Source organism: Sturnira hondurensis, unplaced genomic scaffold, assembly GCF_014824575.4.
Source record: "Sturnira hondurensis isolate 20B ecotype Veracruz unplaced genomic scaffold, ASM1482457v3 Scaffold0018877, whole genome shotgun sequence".
Lineage (NCBI taxonomy): Eukaryota > Metazoa > Chordata > Mammalia > Chiroptera > Phyllostomidae > Sturnira > Sturnira hondurensis.
The window spans coordinates 1,801,951-1,824,447 of NW_028091508.1; the positions used below are offsets into that span (position 1 = coordinate 1,801,951).

Genomic DNA, 22,497 nt, shown 5'->3' on the forward strand with positions numbered 1-22,497 from the left:
CCTTCTCCTCCTCCCATTCCCCTGTTGCTAACCCTCCATGTGTTCTTCATTTCTATGGTTCTGCTCCTGATCTAGCTGTCCTCTTGGTTTGCTTTTGTTTTAGGTGTGGTTGTTAGTAACTGTGAGTTTGCTGTTCCTATTTTTATCTTCTTTTTCTTATATAAGTCCCTTTAACATTTCATATAATAAGGGCTTGGTGATGATGAACTCCTTGAATTTGATCTTATCTGAGAAGCACTTTATCTGCCCTTCCATTCTAAATGAAAGCTTTGCTGGGTAGAGCAGTCTTGGATGTAGGTCTTTAGATTTCATGACTTGGAATACTTCCTTCCAGCTCTTTCTCGCCTGTAATGTCTCTTTTGAGAAATCCACTGACAGTCTGATGGGTACTCCTTTGTAGGTGACTGTCCCCTTATCTCTTGCTGCTTCTAGGATTCTCTCCTTCATTTTAATCTTGGATAATGTAATTATGATGTGCCTTGGTGTGTTCCTTCTTGGGTCCAACTTCTTTGGGACTCTCTGAGCTTCCTGGATTTCCTGGAAGTCTATTTCCTTTGCCAGACTGGGGGAGTTCTCCTTTATTATTTGTTCAAATATGTTTTCCACTCGTGGCTGTTTCTTTTCCCCTTCTGGTACCCCTATAATTCAGATGTTGGAATGTTTAAACATGTCCTGGAAGTTCCTAATTCTCTCCTCATTTTTTTTGAATTCTTGTAACTTTACTTTTTCCTGTTTGGTCATTTCTTTCTTCCTTCTGGTCCACCCCCTTGATTTGAGTCCCAGTTTCCTTTCCATCACTATTGGTTTCCTGTGCATTTCCCTTCATTTCAATTAGTTTAGCCTTCATGTGTTCCTCTAATTTGTGACTATAATCAACCAGTTCTGTGAGCATCCTGATCCCCAGTGTCTTGAATTGTGCATCTGAGAGGTTTGCTATTTCCTGGTTGCTTAGAGTTATGGGCTCTGGGGCTTTCAGTTCTTCTTGAGCCATCTTTTGGACTGTTTGTGCCTGTTTTGTATGAGGAGCAGAGCCCTAGGTGTTCACCAGGGTGGGGCAAAACAGTTGCTGGGTTGTGATGCTGTATGTGGGGCCAGGGCCAAAGGAAAGCAATGGCGGGCCCCCTCTGCTCCCTCCTGCCACCACCGCGGGCTGTGCGGTCTGTCCCACTGGGCATGAATGTGCAACCATGGTAGCCCGCTGCTGGGTTCACCTGCTGGGGCCTGCATAGTCTGTCTCACTACTCACTCCTTTGCTGGTTTGTCTGCACGTGAATGTGTGACTGCAGCCAGCCCACTGCCTCGAGCCCTCACTGGGTCAGCCCGATGCAGAGCTGCCTGTGTGCCTGGGGTCGGGGGATCTTTCTTGCCTGTCCCCACTCTGCTGCTGGCTCCGCTCCTCTTACAGGTCTGGTTGAATGGTTGGTTGTTGTCGGACTTCCATATAGTTCAATTTTCTCTGCTTTGGCTCCGTCTTTGTTCTCCAAACCTTTGTTGTATTCAAACTTGGTTGTGGGAGAAGGCACAGTGTTTCCACCTACGCCTCCATGTTGGCGGAAGTCCCCCTGTTAAAATATTTTCTAACACTAAATTAAATTCTAATGTTAAACTGTGCATATTGGTAGAATTTTAAATATACACTTGAATTGATAAAAAGTTATTCTATTCGAGACCTATAGTTTTCAAAACCTTAGGAATTTTCACATTCCAATGTAGTATTTACTATTAAAAAATATGTCCACTGAAGTTTGTGTTCTATAAACATATAGCAATGGAAATATTACAGAAATAGAAAATACATCAATGTTCACATCTACTTCTAAGTCTACATTTATCTATACATCTATTTCCTATATTTCCAGGCCTAACAATAATGCCTAATGTCTAGAATCATCCTTTTGCTTATATTCTAAATGGCAGTTTTAAAAATTTCAAAGAATTTGCTTTCTTTATTGCTTTACGGATGGACAGGAAAAGACATTATTTACCTGATTCTTCAGCTCTTGAGTCTGATTGATCAAATGATGAATCATGGACTCTGTTTGCTTAGCTTTATGAAGAGCATTCCTTGAAAGCGTCAGGGAGTCACGACAGCTTGGGCCACTACATGACGAGAGCACACATGACTCGTTCTCCCCTCGTTCTCCACACACCTGACAGGAGAGATGACTTATATTAAAAAACGATTTCCTGGCAGAGTTCTTTTAGATGTCATCCAGGCTCACTGAGGCAAGGCACTGTCTATTCATGTTATTCTTCAATAGTAGTTAATATTTACTGTATAGATATGACCCATAAAATGTTTCTTAGATAACTAAATCAGTATCTAAATTATTTATTATCAGCCTTGTGCCAACCAATGTCATTTTTATACTTATATTTTTTGAGGAAAATTGTCAAATGTTTAGCATTTCCATGCTAATTTTATTTAAAAAAAATAAAAGTTACCTCATAAATAAGCAGAAATAGCAAACAGTACTCTTTGGGAAGTAGTAAATAATACAAAACAATAAAGTCAAGCTACAAGTTTTACTCTTTGATATTTCTTAAACTTTGACTTAAGAAATAAAAATATAAATATATTTATATGATTTATACATTAGATAATAGAACATATATATGTATATATTAATACAAAAATTTAAAAAATATGAGGTATGACAGGAAAATATAATTGAAGAGATTTGTATGCCAAGTAGAGACTATGAACATTTTTATTATACCATATGAATATTTACCTTTTTCTTCAATATTTGGATATCTGGCATTTTAATCTGTTTTAATTTTTTTAATGACAAGTTTTTTTTTGAGGTTAGTGTATCTAAGATGTTAAGTAAATCAGTCCTGGTTTTTTCAGAATTATTTATGATGGAAGTAATTTCACTTATTTTTTTTTCAGCAGATGACGATCTGTGATAATGCTTCTTGATGTTCTCTGAGGAATCTATATTACAAATTGAGGTAAAATAAATGTTGTGAAAAGAAGTGAAAATATACATTGGCTATCAAGACAATCATTTCACAATTGGACTACTATCTTTATTTAAATGACAATATAAAAATTCAACATTCTTTCTTGGATTTGCACTTCATGAGGGAGGAGTTCATGTAGTATAATAAATATAGATATAATAGACATAGAACATTCAGATCTACATCTGCAGGAATGCATTTGAGTGTTAGCTCATCTTTTACTGTCTGGATATGTCCTTGAGCAAATTGCTTAACCTCTTAATGTGTTCTTATCTGTAAATTGTGGTGATAATTGGAGAGGATTAAGTGAGATATGAAAATACTTTGTAAAGTGTTCCACAAGTATATGAATTATGTATTATGAACCTGAATATAATAAACCAACTAAATTTACCTAACCATACTGAGTAGACAAACTTGTTCTGTAAAACGGCTGGGAATAAATGTTTTTGGTTTGCCAGCCATAGTGTTTCTGTCACAAAAAGTCAATTCTGGCAATGTTGTGTGAAAGCAGCAGCAGACAACATATAAATAAATCAGTGAGGTTGTCTCCTAATGAAATTTGATTTACAAAAACAGGCTGTAGGTAGGATTTGCTGGCAAACTGTCAAGTGTCTTTGTTGACCTCTGATGACAACTGCCCACATCTGTTGGGTACTTTCCATATGCCTGTACTTACCATCCATTTCCTTTCTTAACCTTCACAGAACACTGTGAGGTGCGCATTAGTGTGATCACCCCCATTTAACAAGTGAGTAAATGAGGTTTTGAAGAGGTAAGCTCTTTTTTAAAAAATGTATTTATTTTCATTGTTCAAGTACAGTTTTCTATCTTTTACTCCCATCCCAGTTCACCCCCCACCAGTGATCCCCACCTCCCTCCCATTTCTCCTCCCTTAGTTTTGGTGCATGTGTCCTTTATACTTATTCCTGTAAACCCTTCCCCTTTTCCCCTAAAATTCCCTCCCCTCTGGTCTCTGTCAGCCTGTTCTCTATTTCAGTGTCTTTGGTTATATTTTGCTTGCTTGTTTGTTTTGTTGCTTAGGTTCCTGTTAAAGGTGAGATCATATGGTATTTGTCTTTCATCGCCTGGCTTATTTCACTCAGCAGAATGCTTTCCAGTTTCATCCATGCTGTTGCAAAGGGTACAAGCTCCTTCTTTCTTTCTGCTGCATAGAATTCCATTGTGTATATGTAGCATAGGTTTCTGATCCATTCATTTACTGATGGGCACCTAGGTTGCTTCCAGCTCTTGGCTATTGTAAATTGTGCTGCTATGAACATTGGGGTGCATATGTTCTTTGGGATTGGTGTTTTAGGGTTCTTAGGATACAATCCTAGCAGTGGAATTGCTGGGTCAAAAGGCAAGTCCAATTTTAGTTTTCTGAGAAAATTCCATACTGTTTTCCATAATGGTTGTACCAGTCTGCAATCCCACCAACGGTGAACTAGGGTCCCCTTTTCTCTACCACCTCTCCAACACTTGTTGTTTGTTGCTTTGTTTATGATGGCCATTCTGACTGGTGTAAAGTGGTATCTCATTGTGGTTTCAATTTGCATCTCTCTGATAACTAGCGATATAGAGCATCTTTTCATGTATCTCTGGATCCTCTGTATGTCCCCCTTGGAGAAGTGTTTGTTCAAGTCCTTTGCCCACCTTTTAATTGGGTTGCACGTCTTAAGAGTGGAGTCATGTAAGTTCTTTGTATATTTTGGAGCTTCAACCCTTGCCTGAGGTATCATTGGTAAATATGTTTTCCCATACCATTGGCTCTCTTTTTATTTCAGTACTGTTTTCTTTAGCCACGCAGAAGCTTTTAATTTTGATGAGATCCCATTTGGTTATTCTTTTTCTATTTCTGTAATATTTCCATTACTATATGTTTATAGAACACAAACCAGTGGACATATTTTTTTAATAGTAAATACTACATTGGAATGTGAAAATTCCTAAGGTTTTGAAAACTATAGGTCTCGCAAAGTAAAGAATAACTTTTTATCAATTCAAGTGTATATTTAAAATTCTACCAATATGCACAGTTTAACATTAGAATTTAATTTAGTGTTAGAAAATATTTTAGTAGGGGGACTTCCGCCAAGAAGGAGGTGTAGGTGGAAACACTGTGCCTTCTCCCACAACCAAGTTTGAATACAACAAAGATTTGGAGACCAAAGACACAGCCAAAGAACAGAAAATTGAACTATACAGAATTCTGACAACAACCAACCATTCAACCTGACCGGTAAGAATTCTTTATGCCCCTTGCTCTACGGGACATATCAGTAAAAATGTTGCTGCGTGAAATATCTGAGATTTTCCTGCCAATGTTCTCCTCTAGGACTTTAATGGTGTCACGGTTTATATTTAAGTCTTTTTTCCACCTTGAATTTATTTATTCCACTTTGTAAGTTGGTGCTCGAGTTTCATTTTTTTGCATGTAGCTGTCCAGTTCTCCCAACACCATTTGTTGAAGATGCTATCTTTACTCCATTTTATGTTACTGCCCGCTTTCTCAAATATTAATTGACTGTAGAGATTTGGGTTTATTTCTGGGCTCTCTGTTCTATTCCATTGGTCTATGTGCCTGTTTTTATGCCAGTCAGGCTCTTTTGATTACAGTGGCCTTGTAATACAGTTTGATATCAGGTATTGTGACCCCTCCTACTTTGCTCTTCTTTCTCAAAATGGCTATAGCTGGACTTCTGCCAAGATGGAGGCATAGGTGGAAACACTGTGCCTTTTCCCACAACCAAGTGGGAGGTTTGGAGAACTAGGACACACCCAAAGACCAGAAAACGGAATTATACGGAAGCCCGACAACTACGAACCGTTCAACGGGGACGGTAAGAGAGGCGGAGCCAGCAGCGGAGCTGGGTCAGGCAGGACAGATCCCCCGTCCTAGGTGCGCAGGCAGCCCCGAACCAGTCGGGGTGTGGGGCAGACTGACCGCGGTCGCACATTCGCGCACAGTGAGACGGACCACACAGGCCCCTGGGGGCAAACCCAGTGGTGGAGGGCTGACGGCGGTGGCACACTTGCGTGCAGTGGAACGAAACGTGTGGGCCTGGTGACGGTGGTGGCGGCGGCGCCAGGGCTGCGGCAGCAGGCAGCAGACAGGAGGCCATTGTACCTCTTTGACCCCGCCCCCACATACAACGTCACAACCCAGCGACTTAGTTGCCCTGTTCTAGTGAACACTTTAGGGCTATGATCCTGCTACAGAACAGGCATGAACAGCCCAAAAGATGGTGCAAGAAGAACTCAAAGTCCCAGAGCCAATAACTCTAAGTGACCAGGAAATAGCAAACCTCTCAGATGCACAATTCAAGACACTATTTATCAGGATGCTCACAGAACTGGTAGATTATAGTCACAAATTAGAGGAACATATGAAGGCTAAACTAATTGAAATGAAGGGAGATGCACAGGAAACCAATAGTGATGGAAAGGAAACTGGGACTCAAATCAATGGAATGGACCAGAAGGAAGAATGAAACATCTGACCAGAAAGGAATGAAGAAATGAGAATTCAAAACAATGAGGAGAGGCTTAGGAACCTCCAGGACATCTTTAAACATTCCAACATCCGGATTATAGGGGTACCAGAAGGGGGAAAGAAACAGCCACGAGTGGAAAACGTATTTGAACAAATAATAAAGGAGAACTTCCCCAGTCTGGCAAAGGAAATAGACTTCCAGGAAATCCAGGAAGCTCAGAGAGTGCCAAAGAAGTTGGACCCAAGAAGGAACACACCAAGGCACATCATAATTACATTAGCCAAGACTAAAATGAAGGAGAGAATCCTAGAAGCAGCAAGGGATAAGGGGACAGTCACCTACAAAGGAGTACCCATCAGACTGTCAGCGGATTTCTCAAAAGAGACCTTACAGGCAAGAAGGGGCTGGAAAGAAGTATTCCAAGTCATGAAATCCAAAGACCTACAGCCAAGATTGCTTTATCCAGCAAAACTTTCATTTAGAATGGAAGGACAGATAAAGTGCTTCTCAAATGAGATCAAGTTCAAGGAGTTCATCATCACCAAGCCCTTATTATATGGAATGCTAAAGGGACTTATATAAGAAAAAGAAGATGAAAAATATTAACAGCGAAAGGACAGCAAACACACAGTTATTAACAACCACACCTAAAACAAAAGCAAACCAAGAGGACAGCTAGATCAGGAGTGGAACCATAGAAATGAAGATCACATGGAGGGTTAGAAACAGGGGGGTGGGAGGGGGAGATAGGGGGAGAAGGCACAGAAAATAGCATAGATGGTAGGTAGAAAATAGATAGGGGGGAGGGCAAGAATAGTGGGGGAAATATAGAATCTAAAGAACTTGAGACACATGGTTATAAACTAAGGGGGGAGAATGGTGGGGGAGGGAGTGTGCGGGTGGAGGGGAATGAAGGGGGGAATAGAACAAGTGTAATGGTATAATCAATAAAATATATTTTAAAAAAGAGAAAAAAAAAAGAAAAAAATGGCTACAGCTATTTGGGGTTGTATGTGGTTCCATATAAATTTTTGAAGTGTTTGTTCTATGTCTGAAATATGCCATTGGTACTTTAATAGGTATTGCATTGAATCTGTGAATTGCTTTGGGTAGTATGGACATTTTGATGATGCTAATTCTTCCAGTCCATGAACACAGTGTATATTTCCATTTGTTTGTGTCTTCCTTGATTTCTTTCTTTGGTTTTGTGTAGTTTTCTGCATATAGGTCTTTTATCTCCTTGGTTATGTTTATTCCTAGGTATTTTATTTTTGTTTTTGCTCTATCAAATGGGATTCTTTTCTTGATTTCTGCTTCTGCTGCTTCATTGTTGGCATACAAAAATACCTTTGATTTCTGGATATTGACTTTTTATCCCTCTGTGTTGCCAAATTCATTTATTAGGTTGAGCAGTTTTGGGGTGGAGTCTATAGCATTTTCCATGTACACTATCATGTCATCTGCAAACAGTGACAGTTTTGTTTCCTCCTCTCTGATTTGGATGCCTTTTATTTCCTTATCTTGTCTGATTGCTGTGGCTGAAATTTCTAATACTATATTGAATAGAAGTGGTGAAAGTGGAGAACCTTGTCTTGTTCCTGGTCTTAGTGGAAAAGCTTTTAGTTTTTGCCCATTGAGTATGATGTTGGCTATAGGCCTGTCATATATGGCCTTTATTATGTTGAGGAATCCTCCCTCTATTTCCACTTTGCTGAGTGTTTTCATCATAAATGGGTGCTGTATCTTATCAAATGCTTTTTCCTCATCTATTGATATGATCATGTGATTTTTGTCTTTGCTTTTGTTTATGTAATGTATTACATTTACTGATTTGTAAATATTGAACCATCTTTGCACCCCTAGGATGAATCCCACTTGGTCGTGGTGTATGATCTTTTTGATGTATTGTTGGATGCGGTTTTCCAATATTTGGATGAGAATTTTAGGGTCTATGTTCATCAGTGATACTGGCCTGATATTTTCTTCCTTTGTTGTGTCTTTATCTGGCTTTGGGATTAGGATGATGCTGGCTTCATGAAAAGAGTTTGTGAGTCTTCTGTCTTTTTGAATTCTTTTGAACATTCTGTGAAGGATGGGGGTTAACTCTTCCTTAAATGCTTTGTGGAATTCTCCTGTGAAACCATCTGGTCCAGGGCTTTTGTGTTTTGGAAGTTTTTTGATTATTGCTTCAATTTCATCTGCTGTTATTGGTCTGTTCAGGCTTTCTGCTTCTTCTTCATTGAGTTTTGGAAGATTATATTTTTTCTAGAAATTTTTCCATTTCACCTAGGTTTTCAAATTTCTTGGCATATAGTTCTTCATAGTAATTTCTTACAATCCTTTGTATTTCTGTGGTGTCAGTTGTAATTTCTTGAGGAGGTAAGCTCTTTGCCCAAGATCTCACTGCTAGGAAGAGAGGAAGCCAGGATTTGAAGCCAGGGGAGTTTGGGTATAGAATCTGTGTCACTTTTCTATATTTTCCATATTTTTATTAAAATGCAAATTCATGAAAGTAATATGGTATATTTTAATGTAAATGATAATATTTAGGGCTGTAAACTATAACTTCATATCTTAGGAACCAGAGGCACGAGGTCTTGTTCTCTACCCCTTACATAACCATCATCCAGGCACCAAGTACACCTTATCTTTTAAACCTCCCTGGTTCTTACCCTACTATACCCTTAACACACATGAGTTTCATTTATCCTGAAACAAAACAAAACAAACCATATTCCTATTACTTGGAATTATTTTCTTTCTTTGTCTGGAAAATTTATCTTCATTCTGTGAAGCCCAGTTCCTTTGTCACCTATTCCCTGAAGCCTTTCCTAATAAACTCAGAGAGGAATTCTGTTTCGCTACTTCATTTGTGAAGCAACTGAAGAAGCTCTAATTTAGACTTTTTTGTTTGTAATTGCTTATATACCTGTCTTCCCACTAGATTGGAATAAATTAAGGGCAAGGACATGCAATGTTCATGTCCCCAGCAGAGTGTCAGACATTGAGAAAGAGCTCAGTAACTGCTATTGACCTGCAAAATCAAGAGGCGTAGCAAGCGGGTGTCTTTCCATTCTTCTCCCTGGTTTGGACAACTGCCTGGAGAGTTCTAGTTCTCTCAGTGGAATCAGCAAATCCTTCTCTCTTGGCATGGCATTTATTGAGCATCATCAGTAATTATTTCACTAAATGTAGGTCTGCCTTTAGGGTCATAATTGTCAGGTATTTTGTTTTTTTTAGATCAAGTTCTGATGGAAAAACAGGAACATACACATAGGACAAAGAAAAGCAGACAGTGTTTTGGCCTTGAGATGGGTTTCATATATATTTTCACTTTACCTTTCAATCAGATGGGTTAGGTGTGAATACATTTAGTGCTGCCCCTCCTGTTAGTATCAAGTTGTCCATTTCCAAATCCAACAGATATCTCATCAGAGATCAGGAGAAGAGCTACTCAAAGTTTTGCTTCTGTGTTCCATTTCTCCTCCAAGTTTACCTTGGCTTTGCCACAGCTCCCATTCATCTTTGAGAGCTATACAATGCAAATTGTGGGCTTCCAGTATGTTACATGACTTGAAACTCCCTACAAAGTTCTTATGAGGAAGTTCTTTTTGCTAATATTCCATTGTATTTATAGTTGCTGGAAATGGGGTAGCTCATCTGCAGGACAACATAGAAACATATCTCTCTTGTTCCCTTATACTTGTTAGAATTTCTAATTTGCTGATTTCACAAGACCCCTTGCATGGTTTGGCTCTAGTAGGTTCCTTTGGTATTTGTTTAATACCAGACATTGTTAGCTTTATTCATGATTTTGAGCAAATGTTATCCGGGTTCTGCAATATTTAAAAAGTTGAAATATTCATGTACAAATAACATGGTCAATGAGTGTGTTTTCATGTTCTGAAGTGCGTGGGCACTTTGGCAATAAGCACAGGGTGACTTGCTAATGGTATGCACTATGGATTTTATAAACATTTGTCCAGAAACAGACAGTTGAAATGCATTTTCTCTCTTACCCATGATGCTTGCATTATGGGCACTGGAGTGCAAATCGATTTCTTCCTGAAGATTTTCAAATAAGAAGTTTGATTCATTTGTCATTTTTATTATTGTTTCTTTCAGATCTTGAAATTCATACACTGTTTTCAGTTGCTCACTTAGCTGCATAATTTGTTTCCTACAGGGGAAATGAAAATAAACATAGAGAAGCATATATTACATTTGGTAAATTGGTAGAAAAACATATGTGAAAAAATTATCCTTATTATTAGGGCAATTACCTCATAATTAGAATAGATTGCCCCCACCCCATTTTTCATTTGACAGTTTATAATTCTGTTTATGACTTATGTCTTTCTCATTAATTCAGCTTCCTGGAATATTTCATCACCCACTTAAGATATGATCAGCATACAAGGTCTAGTAGAATAAAGGTTTTTGAATCTTTCAATATCAGCTGTTTATACTCTGTCTCCCTTTGCTTTGCATTTCAAACCTATATATTTAGATATGGCATGTTTAAATCAGCCTGAAAGAGCCAATCTACATTCAGCTCTCAACACAGAACCACTGCACAGACAAGGATAAAGACCAGTTCTTCATTTAGAATATATCTGCTTCCAGCAATGTTTTTTTTTACTGCTATTTCTATACATGGTCGTAACTTTTCATTCCCACAAGTGACAAGGAGGTTCCTTGTTTGTAAGTGTACCCTGCATGTGTTCATTTGCCATTACCGTCTTCTCTGATGCTACAAATTAAGATGAACCCAAAGAGGCCCACGACAAGACACAACATAATAAAATGCCAAAGGTTAAAGACAAAGAGAGAATCTTAAAATCAGCAAGAGAAAAGCAATTAGTTATTTACAAGGGAGCTCCCCCATAAGGCTGTTGGCTGGTTTCTTGAAAGAAATTTTGCAGGCCAGAAGGGATTGGTATGACATATTCAAAGTGATGAAAATTAAAGACTTCCAACCAAGATTACTTTACCCAGCAAAGCTATCATTTAGAATCAAAGGACAGATAAAAAGCATCCCAGACAAGGAAAAAGCTAAAGGAGTTCATCTCTACCAACTCAGTATTGCAAGAAATAATAGTCTTCTTTAAGAAAAAGAGATAAAAATATGAATACTAAAATGGCAATAACTACATATCTATCAACAGTTACTTTAAATGCAAATAGATTAAATATTCCAATCAAAAGACATACAGTGGCTGAATGAATAACAAAAAAAAGGCCCTTACATGTTGTCTACGAGAGACTCACTTCAGATTTAAAGACCGCACAGACCAAAAGTAAAGGGATAGAAAAAGATATTTCATGAAGATAAAAATGGAACAAAAAAAGCTGGGGTAGCAATACTTATACCAGACAAAATAGACTTTAAAATAAAGGCCATAACGAGAGACAGTGAGGAATTGAGCAATTCCACTTCTGGGCATTTACCTGAAGAAATCCAAAACACTAAATCAAAAAGACATGTGCAGCCACGTATTCACTGCAGCATTATTTACAGTAGCCAAGAAATGGAAGCAACTTAAGCGTCCATCAATAGATGAATAGATAAAGAAGAAATGGTACATATATACAATAAAATATGACTCAGCCATAAAAAAAAGAATGAAATCTTGCCATCTGCAACAACATGGGTGAACCTAGAGGGTATTATGCTGAGTGAAACAAGTCCAACAGAGAAAGACAAATACCATATGATTTCACTTGTATGTGGCATCTACAATGAAAACCAAAATAAATAAACAAGCAGATCAGAAATGGACTTATACAGAGAACATTTTGATGATTGTCAGATAGAGCAGCATTGGGGAATGGGTGAAAAGGTGAGGGCATTAAGACATACAAATTATAGTTACAGAATAGTCAAGGATGTAAAGTACAGCATAGGTAAGATAGTCAATAATATCCTAATAACTATATAAGGTATCAGATGGGGACTAGATTTATCAGGGTGATTGATCATTTAGTAAGTTATATAAATGTCTAATCACTGTGGTGTGCATCTGAAACTAACATAAAATTGTGCGCAATATTACTGAAAAATAAAAATTATTTTTTAAAAAAGAGACAAACATAATTACCAGCCTGACTATTTATCAATTAACTGGACGGTTATCATTTCTTTAATATCAACATACATTTAAGTACATTTCTAAACTGAAAGCTGTTAAAGCTCAGTAGAAGTTAAAATAGATCAGGAACTTCCTATCTATTGCTCGAGCATAAATCTTACCTAACAGACGTCCAGCCAAGATGGAGGCATAGGTGGAAACACTGTGCCTCCTTGTACAACCAAAATTAAGGACAACAAAGATTTAGAAACAAAAACAAACCAGAACAGGCAGAAGTCTGACAATGAACCATTCATCCGAACTGGTAAGAGGGGCAGAGTCAGTGGCTGGTGGAGAGGGGTCCCGACAGAAAAAAGCGATGGTTGGCAGATCTGGGTGCAGGGAGGAAATGAGCAAACCCAGTGAGGTGCACAAGGTGGTTGGCTGACCTCGGACACACAGTGGAGCTCAGATAAACCAGGCAAAAATGGACAGTGAGACAGACCATGCAACCCAGGGCCCTGGTGCCAGGAAATAAAGCCTAAAAGCATGGATTGAAAACACTTGTGGGAGCTGAGATGCTGGGAGAGACTCCCAGCCTCACAGGAGAGGTTGTTGGAGAAACCCACAGGGTTCTAGAACATACACAAGCCCACCCACCCGGGAACAAGCACCAGAAGGGCCCAATTTGCTTGTGGGAAGTGGCAGAGGGGACTGAAATCTGAGATAGTAGAGCAAGCACATTGTTCCCTCTCTGATCACACCCCCACATACAGTGTCACAGCCCAGAGACATGGGTTGACTGGGTTGCCCTGCCCTGGTTAACACCTAAGGCTCCGCCCCTCATATGTAACAAGCACAACCAGACCAAAAGATTATGGCTCAAACACAAGAACAAATCAAAGCCCCAGAGCCAATACTTCTAATTGACCAAGAGATAGCCAACCTATCAGATGCATAGTTCAAAATACTGGTGATCAAGATGCTGACAGAACTGGTTGATTTTGGTCAAAAATTAGATGAACAAATGAAGGCTACACTAAGGGAAATGAAGGAAAATGCACAGGAAACCAATAGTGATGGAAAGGAAACTGGGACTCAAATCAATGGAGTGGACCAGAAGAAAGAAAGAAACATCCAACCAGAAAAGAATGAAGAAACAAGAATTCAAAAAAATGAAGAGAGGCTTAGGAACCTCCAGGACATCTTTAAATGTTCCAACATCCGATTTATAGGGGTACCAAAAGGGGAAGAGGAAGAGCAACAAGTGGAAAACTTATTCGAACAAATAATAAAGGAGAACTTCCCCAATCTGGCAAAGGAAATAGACTTCCAGGAAGTCCAGGAAGCTCAGAGAGTCCCAAAGAAGTTGGACCCGAGAAGGAACACACCAAGGCACATCATAATTACATTATCCAAGATTAAAATGAAGGAGAGAATCCTAGAAGCAGCAAGAGATAAGTGGAAAATCACCTACAAAGGAATGCCCATCAGACTGTCAGCAGATTTCTCAAAAGAGTCCTTACAGGCAAGAAGGGGCTAGAAAGAAATATTCCAAGTCATGAAATGCAAGGACCTACATCCAAGATTGCTCTATCCAGCAAAGCTCTCATTTAGAATGGAAGGGCAGATAAAGTGCTTCTCAGATAAGATCAAATTCAAGGAGTTCATCATCACCAAGCCCTTATTATATGAAATGTTAAAGGGACTTATCTAGAAAAAGAAGATGAAAAATAGGAACAGTGAAAGGACAGCAAACTCACAGTTACTAACAACCACACCTAAAACAAAAGCATTCTAGGAGGACAGCTAGATCAGGAGTAGAGCCACAGAAATGGAGATCACATGGAGGGTTAGCAACAGGGGAGGGGGAGGAGGAGAAGGGGAGAGAAGGTACAGAGAATAAGTAGCATAGATGGTGGGGAGAAAATAGACAGGGGGAGGGCAAGAGTAGTGTGGGACATGTAGAAGCCAAAGAACTTAGGACACATGGACATAAACTAAAAGGGGAAAATGTAGGGGGAAGGGGGTGTGCAGGGGGGACGGGGTATGAAGGTTGGAGGGGGGAAAATGGTACAACTATAATGGCATAATTAACAAAATATATTTTTAAAAAGTATAAGAGAAACCCCGAAGCCTGTTAAAAACAAAATTGAACTAAGTAAAATTTTTAAATCTTAAAAAAAAAAATCTTACCGAACAGTGTCATGATAATTCTTGACTTTTAAGAATTCCCCAGATGAGAAGACAGGATGTTTTAAAATCCTTTCTATTTCAGACATGTTCTCTCTGAGGCCTTTGAAATCAGACTCACAGATAGGCAGGTTTTTGCTTTTATCTTCCATGTTAGCGGCCAGCCTAATTAACCCATGCACCGCTTTGGAGAGGGAAGAAATGGTGTGGTCCCATTGATCAAAGCATGAGTGACACCGAAGACAAGCAGGGAATTCCTGGCCATGACCCCGTGCACAGTGATCACATCGCTGGCCACTGACACCTTCCCGGCAGTGACACATGCCAGTGTTCTGGTCACAGATGGGCTTCTGGGTACCTTCCCTGTTGCAGTCACATGCTAAAAAAATGAGAGAAGGAGTAGAGATGTTATTCACCTGGTCTTTTGCTTATGACTAGCTCAAGAATAAAGAGCCCCCCCTTTCCTGAAGACCTCCCCAGTCCCCATTTGTAAGGTGAACATTTAAAACCAGTACAAATTCAGGAACCTGTGCAATGGCCATTAAAATACAACATTTCTTGGAGGTGGAAGAGGGTATAGGGAAATGAATGGTAATGGGAAAATACAATAAAATGAACTATTAAAAATGAAAATGAAAAACTTCACATTTTTAGGGGGAAAACCCCATTATGGACATCTGTTCTCTTTGACACACAGATTTGTACCCTCAGAGTGATTTAGTGCCCCAATGTATTTACCTCACACCATTTCTTTAGATAATTTCCTCATTAACAGTGACCTCAGAGTATCAAGCATTTACAGATACTTTAAAGGTAGGAAATCACTCAACTGCAAATTAGCCCTGTACTGAGATAAGGCTTAGTTAAGGAGGAAATAAATATAGAAAAGAATAAACAAAGATTTAAAAATATATAGCATTGTTCTTTTCATTCCACTAACAAATCAGTCCATGGTTTCTACATGGAAACAATTAGGTGCTTTTTAAAAATGTGAGGGTGAGTGTTTGTCTCTCGGTTCTTTACCTATTTCAATGAGGAACATGAATCTAACTGTTGACAATACACTAGTGACCACAGCTTGTGTCCCCAGGGGTGACTTGGTCACGTCAAAGACTCTAAGAATTCCCATGACCACACCGTTTCTCAGTAAAGCCCGGTCTGGGTGTGCTGACTCATACTGTCTTCCATTATAGATGGAGAACTATCCCATTCTAAAAAAAAAAAAAAAAAAAAAAAGCAGGGGGAGAGGGGAGGTCATTCCTTGGTATTTACCCAAAGGAGATGAAAATTTATATCCACACAAAAATCTGCATACAAACGCTTATAGCAACTTTTCAGAATTGCCAAAACTTGGTAGTAACCAAGATGTTGTTCAGTGGGTGAATGGATAAATAAGCTGTGGTACAATTATATAATAAAAAAATTATTCAGTTAAAAACAAATGAGCTTTAAGCCATGACACAATGTAGAGGAAACTTAAAAGCTTCTTAACTAAGTGAAATCAGCCAATTTGAAAAGACTACCTACTGTATGATTCCAACTATAGGACATTCTAGAAAAGACAAAACTGTTGAAACAATACGAAGATTTGCAGTTGCCAGCAGTGAGGTGGGAGTGGAGGTGGGGCACTAGATAGAATAGGCAGAGCATGGAGGATTTTTAGGGCAGTCTAAATATTCTGTATGCTACTATAATGAATGGATACATGTCACTATACACTTATCCAAACCTATAGGATGTTCAGTTCCAAGAGTGGACTATAGGACAAATTATGGACTTTGGCGATTATAATGCTTCAGGGTGGATCCATCAGTCGTAACAAATGCATCACTGTCTTGGGGATGCTGATCACGGGGGAGGTAATGCATTTATCGGGGCAGGCGGTGTACGGACATTTCTGTACCTTCCTCTCAAGTTTGCTGTGACCCTAAAATCGCTCTAAAAAATAAAGTGTTTTCAAAAAGGGAGAGACTTAAATTTGTTTTACCTTAATAATAAAAACATCTATAGTACATGCATGTTAATTAAGTAGGTTTTTGATGAAGCCTAAGGATGGAGGAAGTTACTTCAGTTTCCAAAGGGCCAGGGAATCACTAGCCTGTGTAATTGGACTAACTGCAAGGAACAAGAGATTTAAATATGCATTTGATAGCTAGAATAAAAATAATGCTAATGACAAATGAAAACTGATTGCCATATTAGGCCCCTCCACTGGGCAACTGCCTGGCAGGTTTGCTCTGGTCCAGAGGCCACAGCAGGAACTGCGTGGGAGCAGCACGCTGTCACCTCGACAGCCGGAGGCCAAGGCCCTGCTAACAGCTCTCCTCCAGGACTTTGAGTGGGGTCTGTGGCCTGAGCTGACCATTTACAAAGTTTTCTCCATAAAAGATGAAAGCATTTTCATAAAATGAGATTATTGAAATATTAGAAGGACACAAGGAAAGAGGCCCTCTAAGGCAGATTTTCCAAGAGTAAAAAAACCTCCCTGGTTTTTAAAGTAGCAATTCCATTTAGGAAACTGGGGAAAACCATTCAAAATAAATATTGGAATGGGACAAGGAAATAAAAGCATTTTTAAGCCACTAAAGCACATTTATTTTAAAAATGGAAAGGAACAAAGAGTTGCAATGTGTGTAGATGACAAGCCTATCATGTCTGTTATTTCTTTGGGTTGACTTCTTTCAGGGGCTGACTTTAAACGGAGACTCAAAAACCCCTTTTCTTAGAACCTAACCCAGATTTTAAATCCACACTGTCCAATTTGGTAGCTACTAACTACATGTGGCCATTTAGATGTAAATACATTAAATGAAATCACCATTCTTTTTCTCATTTGCACCAGCCACACTGCAAATGCCCAACGGCTGCACGTGGCTCCTGCACTGGGAAGAGCAGATGTACAGCACCTCCATCTCGACAGGAAGTTCTGTTGGATCACGTTGGTCCTAAATCCTACAACAAGTGCTAAGATGTGGCATGACAGGCACTAGAACTCAAACGCCTTGAATTTGGGGGCTTTGTCTTATTTGTTCACTACCTAGAGTACTCAGTAGACACTGTATTGATGTTTTAAAGTAAATGAATGAGTGGATATGTGATAGACCCAGATTTATGAGAGGGTCATGTTGAGGAGCCTCCGCCAGCTTCCTGCCATGTCTCCCAGCCTGTACCTCAATCCAGAGTAGCTGTTTTTGTCAACACGCTTCCAAATAGCAGAGAATTGGCTGTAAGTCATAACCCCAGAGGTCAGTTCCATTTTAATGATTTTGAGGAATGTTAATATGGGACACAAGTTTGAACATAGGCTAACATTTAATACAGGGCAAATATCTTTTTTATAGGGCCACAAAAATATTATTTTTAAAACTGGAATTAAAATTGGTGAGTTTTCTAACAAATAATGAAGTTTGAAATTCAGCTGGTACATAGCACGCTTGTGGTAGGACCAGGCTGACTGTACTCATGTTTTTAGAATTACCAATACTTACGAATGCATCGCCCCAGTGGGCCACCGTAGTAATCTTCCTGGCACTCACTGCAGCGTCTCCCACCATAGCCTAATTTACACAGACACTGGCCTGTAACCTGTGAGAACATTCATGGGTGAGGAATTGACAAGCTTTCTGATCTAAAAAAATAATGCATTTTAGTACAAAACAGTTTTCCCTCCAGTGATTTAGAACATACAGCTGTGCAAAGTCAGAGGAAAGATGATTCCCACGGCCAGCAATGACCTCTGACAATGCCAAGAATCAGGAGTTCCTGTTTGGCTTAGGGCTCTTGAATATACCGCCTGCATCCAGCTGTTCAAGGACAGGTGGCCCCAAACTGGGAAACATACACAGATGTAAATGAAAACAAAACACTTAATGGGAAATGGGCCACATTCTTTTCCTCTACAGTTACTGGAGTTCTCCCAAAACACAGAGAGGCTAAAGACCTGGCTGAACATTCATCAATTAATTCAGCAAATAATGTTTCCATGATGGAATGTCCAGTGGAGTTTCTCCCAGTTGGACCAGTGTTTTGCTCAACAAGACATTATTTTTTGCACTTGATGTTTGATCATTTAACGACAGTTATTTAGCTGTGTTTTGGAGAGAGTGTTGAACTGGGTTTTTGACCAGCTGTTTTGAAAACTGAGGGAGTTGCAAAATTAACAAGAGGAAAATATAGACGCAAATGACTGTTGTAGTGGTACTAGGTTATACTTGACCAAATCTACTTAAACAACAGCAACCCCACTGGTATTATTCCAGTGAACACATAGCTGGATTCAAAAAGTGATGGGGTTACTATGTTTCTACCCATCTTTGGAATAACCACTAGCTTCTACTCAAATAGAGCTATGGGAAGGTTTTTGCCCCTGAGATCTGTCATATTGCTAGTTGTCCTTGACTGCTGGGCAATGCTTTATTATACTAATGCAGAATCTGCACCTTGTAACTTGTTCCCATTATTCTGAGGCACATCTTAGGGGCTGTACAAAACAGGCAGCCTCCTGCTTCCCTCTTACTGTCCTTTCCACAACTCAACTATACATAGTCATTCTCAACTTGCATTTGCTGCTCTTCCTCCGCTGGCCACCCATAATTCTTTCAAGTCTTCACCACAGAATAGCATGGTTCTATCCACGGTCTCAGTTGTCTTCTTTTAGACACATATAAGTTTGTCAGTATAATGTTTAAAAAGTACTCAGAAATGACAACACTGCTCAAAGAACCACCAGGCTAGTACAGAGGACAATGGAACAATGCCTGCCCCGAACCTGGGTATCCCCCTCCCCTAATGGGCATTGCTTCCTTGACAGCCCATCCCAGAGCTGGCTCACTTGAAGCACACCATGAAAATCCTCAGATATTGTGAGGATAATAATAACATGAGCTGGTGCCAAGTTATTATTCCCACCCTGTATTTATGTAAATTTTTAAAACCCAGTTGCAAAAATTGACTTGTACCCTACTAAGATCTCATCTTGCTTCTAGACAGCCTGTTAGGATATTTTGTCTTTTGTCTGTCTCTATCACATTAACTTACAAGTTTGCAGTATCTGCAAATTTGAAAAGCATGTTTCTCCAAAAGAAACCAGTGCTCCTTTTGCTGATTCTAGAAAATGGCCGATTCTAGAAAAGTGGCAGGAAAGAGACAAGATGAGCCTAGAAACTCTGAAGTATCTTGCCTGGTCACAGTGGCTACCATGAGAGGCCCGGGGGTCACAGTCACATGGCTGACATCCTCTGCCAGGGACCAGGTTCCAGTGTCCATCAGTACAACGGTCACAGGTCCTCCCTGTGACGTTGGGCAGACAAGGGCATGTGCCAGTGTTGGGGTCACAGAGGCAAGCTCCCTGGCCAGGGGGACACTCAGTGGTATTCACGCCAGAAGGATGACAGGAACATCCTGAAATAAAGGAGGTAAATTCAGTGATAACACTGGCTTTCAACAACCCATGCAAATAGCTTTTCAGACTTGGCCATTTCTCCAAATGGTTCAAGGACAAAACATCTTACAATGGTATAGAATTTATCAAAGAACCTAACTAAGTTAAATTCATTTGATTGTTGTTTATCACCAAAGTAGCAGTTTCATATGGTTGTTTGTACTGTGTTCCAAGAGCTCACAATTAGGAAGACTGCAAGTCTCACTTTTTCCCTTATGCCATTTACCAAAGTTCCATTTTTGTACAAGACCTGAAAACAAATAGTATACTAAGTTGACCTGGGTGAACTGAAATAGCTAAGATAGTTCCTAAAAAAGAGGTGTTTAGTTCTCTTTTTTTTCCTAGAATTAAACCTATGTCTTCCTCTACGTCAATGATTCTCATATTTATGCATTAAAGTCATTTGATGAGTTTGTCACAGTGCAGATTCCTGGGCCCCTACCCCCAGAGATGCAATTCTGTGTGTCTGAGGTACAGTCCAGGAATCTGCATGTTAACACCCCATCCCCATCCCCAGATGCCTCTGGCACCGTGCAACTTGGCGNAACTGAAATAGCTAAGATAGTTCCTAAAAAAGAGGTGTTTAGTTCTCTTTTTTTTTTCCTAGAATTAAACCTATGTCCTCCTCTACGTCAATGATTCTCATATTTATGCATTCAAGTCATTTGATGAGTTTGTCACAGTGCAGATTCCTGGGCCCCTACCCCCAGAGATGCAATTCTGTGTGTCTGAGGTACAGTCCAGGAATCTGCATGTTAACACCCCATCCCCATCCCCAGATGCCTCTGGCACCGTGCAACTTGGCGCATGCTCTGAGAAACAGTGCTCAAAATCCACCAGAGCAGGAGTTAAAGGCAACAATCAGAAAAGGCAAGCTAATAACACCAGTGAGTATATGGTAGCTGCACCCATTCGGCCTGACTGCAGTGAACATGGGAGCGCTGCTACATTTATGAGCTGCCTCTCTGCCGCCGCAGTACCCCCCCGCCCCCCTCCCCCTCCCGCAGCCTTGCAGACTTACTTCTGCAGGTCTGATTGAGGGCTGATCCAAAGTGACCAGGTTTGCAGAGCTGGCAGTTGGGCCCCTCAGTGTTGTGCAGACATTTAAGGCACTCCCCCGTCACTCGGCTGCAGGACTCTGGATCCGTTACATCGATGTTGTTGTTGCAGGCACATGGCCGGCAAGGTGCTCCAGAAATTCTTGGATTTCCATAGAAACCAGGGGAGCATTCTTCACACTGCTTTCCTGAATGATGGGGAAAGGAAAAGGGAAGGAGATGAGAGGGGTGTGTGTGTGTGTGTGTTGGGGTGGGGAGGTGGAGATTGGTATAAATAGAAAATGATTAGGCTCCTGTAGGGATAATGAGAGGTCACACACTGGGGGTGAATAAGGGGAAGTGTTTTAATTTAAAACACTTAATTTTAATTTACAACACTTAATTAAAACATTCATTTTAATTTATTATTCATACAGAAGGTAAAATGATTATTTAGAGCTAAAAAGCCCTTGGTGAAGAATGGATTCCAGTGTTTCTTATAAACCTAGAGTTGTGGGACAGGGACCTCTGGATCCTTAGAGAACCAGAGTCCCTCTTGTGTGCTCCAGGTCCCAAAGCTTATTCAGACCCTCTTCTCACCCGGTCCCTACAGGTTTCAGAACCTGAGATATGTGTCTCGAAGTAAAGACGGGTGAGTGTAATTTCCTTGATGTATGAGCACGAGAGGGCACTGGATGCAGAAACCACCCCTTCCTGCCTGTACGCTCTACCCTTCCAAACACGAGGCAACTGCACTTGTTTAGGTGTCCAAACTGTGGGTCTGCTCTCCACATTTTGGTTCACCCCATTTAGCAATGTTCTGGTAGCCCAATCATGGTCTCAGTTCTTAAGAACTGACCGACCAAGCCAAAGTGTACATGAAAAAGAGACTATAAGAGAGAAGGTAAGAATTAACTAGACACATGTATAACCTTAGAGGTAATAAATAATAATAAAAAGAAACAACTAGCCATGTAATTTATTATCTTGATGGTAATTATTACTGAAGAAAATAGCACAGTTTCTAAGTGTGATTAAATCAAATGGACTTCAAAAGTTTTTTTCCCTTGTTTACATATTTATACTCATGCTTAAACTATATAAAATAAAATTTTTGACTGAGCAATAAACACAAATATTGAATTAACATATGTAGTCTTCATTCAATGCACAAATCAGTGCTTCTACACTTCTGAAAAAATTAGCTGTATCTGTGAAATACCAGTCAAATTGGTTGCATGGAATTATACAAAGAAAGCATTTGATTATATTTTTTTTACTTTTTAAAA

The 22,497-nt window shown here is 39.7% G+C and overlaps 1 protein-coding gene across 1 annotated transcript in view; it reads right to left on the bottom strand.

Moving 5' to 3' along the window:
- The window catches only part of LAMB4 (laminin subunit beta 4), a 132,623-nt gene that overhangs the window by 30,181 nt on the left and 79,945 nt on the right, over nt 1–22,497 (bottom strand). Inside the window, exons 23-29 of the mRNA XM_037070657.1 lie at nt 21,193–21,417; nt 19,911–20,131; nt 18,220–18,316; nt 14,735–15,110; nt 10,487–10,647; nt 2,736–2,941; nt 1,986–2,150 (exon numbers count right to left, since the gene is read on the bottom strand). Coding sequence (XP_036926552.1) covers nt 1,986–2,150; nt 2,736–2,941; nt 10,487–10,647; nt 14,735–15,110; nt 18,220–18,316; nt 19,911–20,131; nt 21,193–21,417 — 1,451 coding nt within the window. The remainder of the gene's footprint in view (nt 1–1,985; nt 2,151–2,735; nt 2,942–10,486; nt 10,648–14,734; nt 15,111–18,219; nt 18,317–19,910; nt 20,132–21,192; nt 21,418–22,497) is intronic.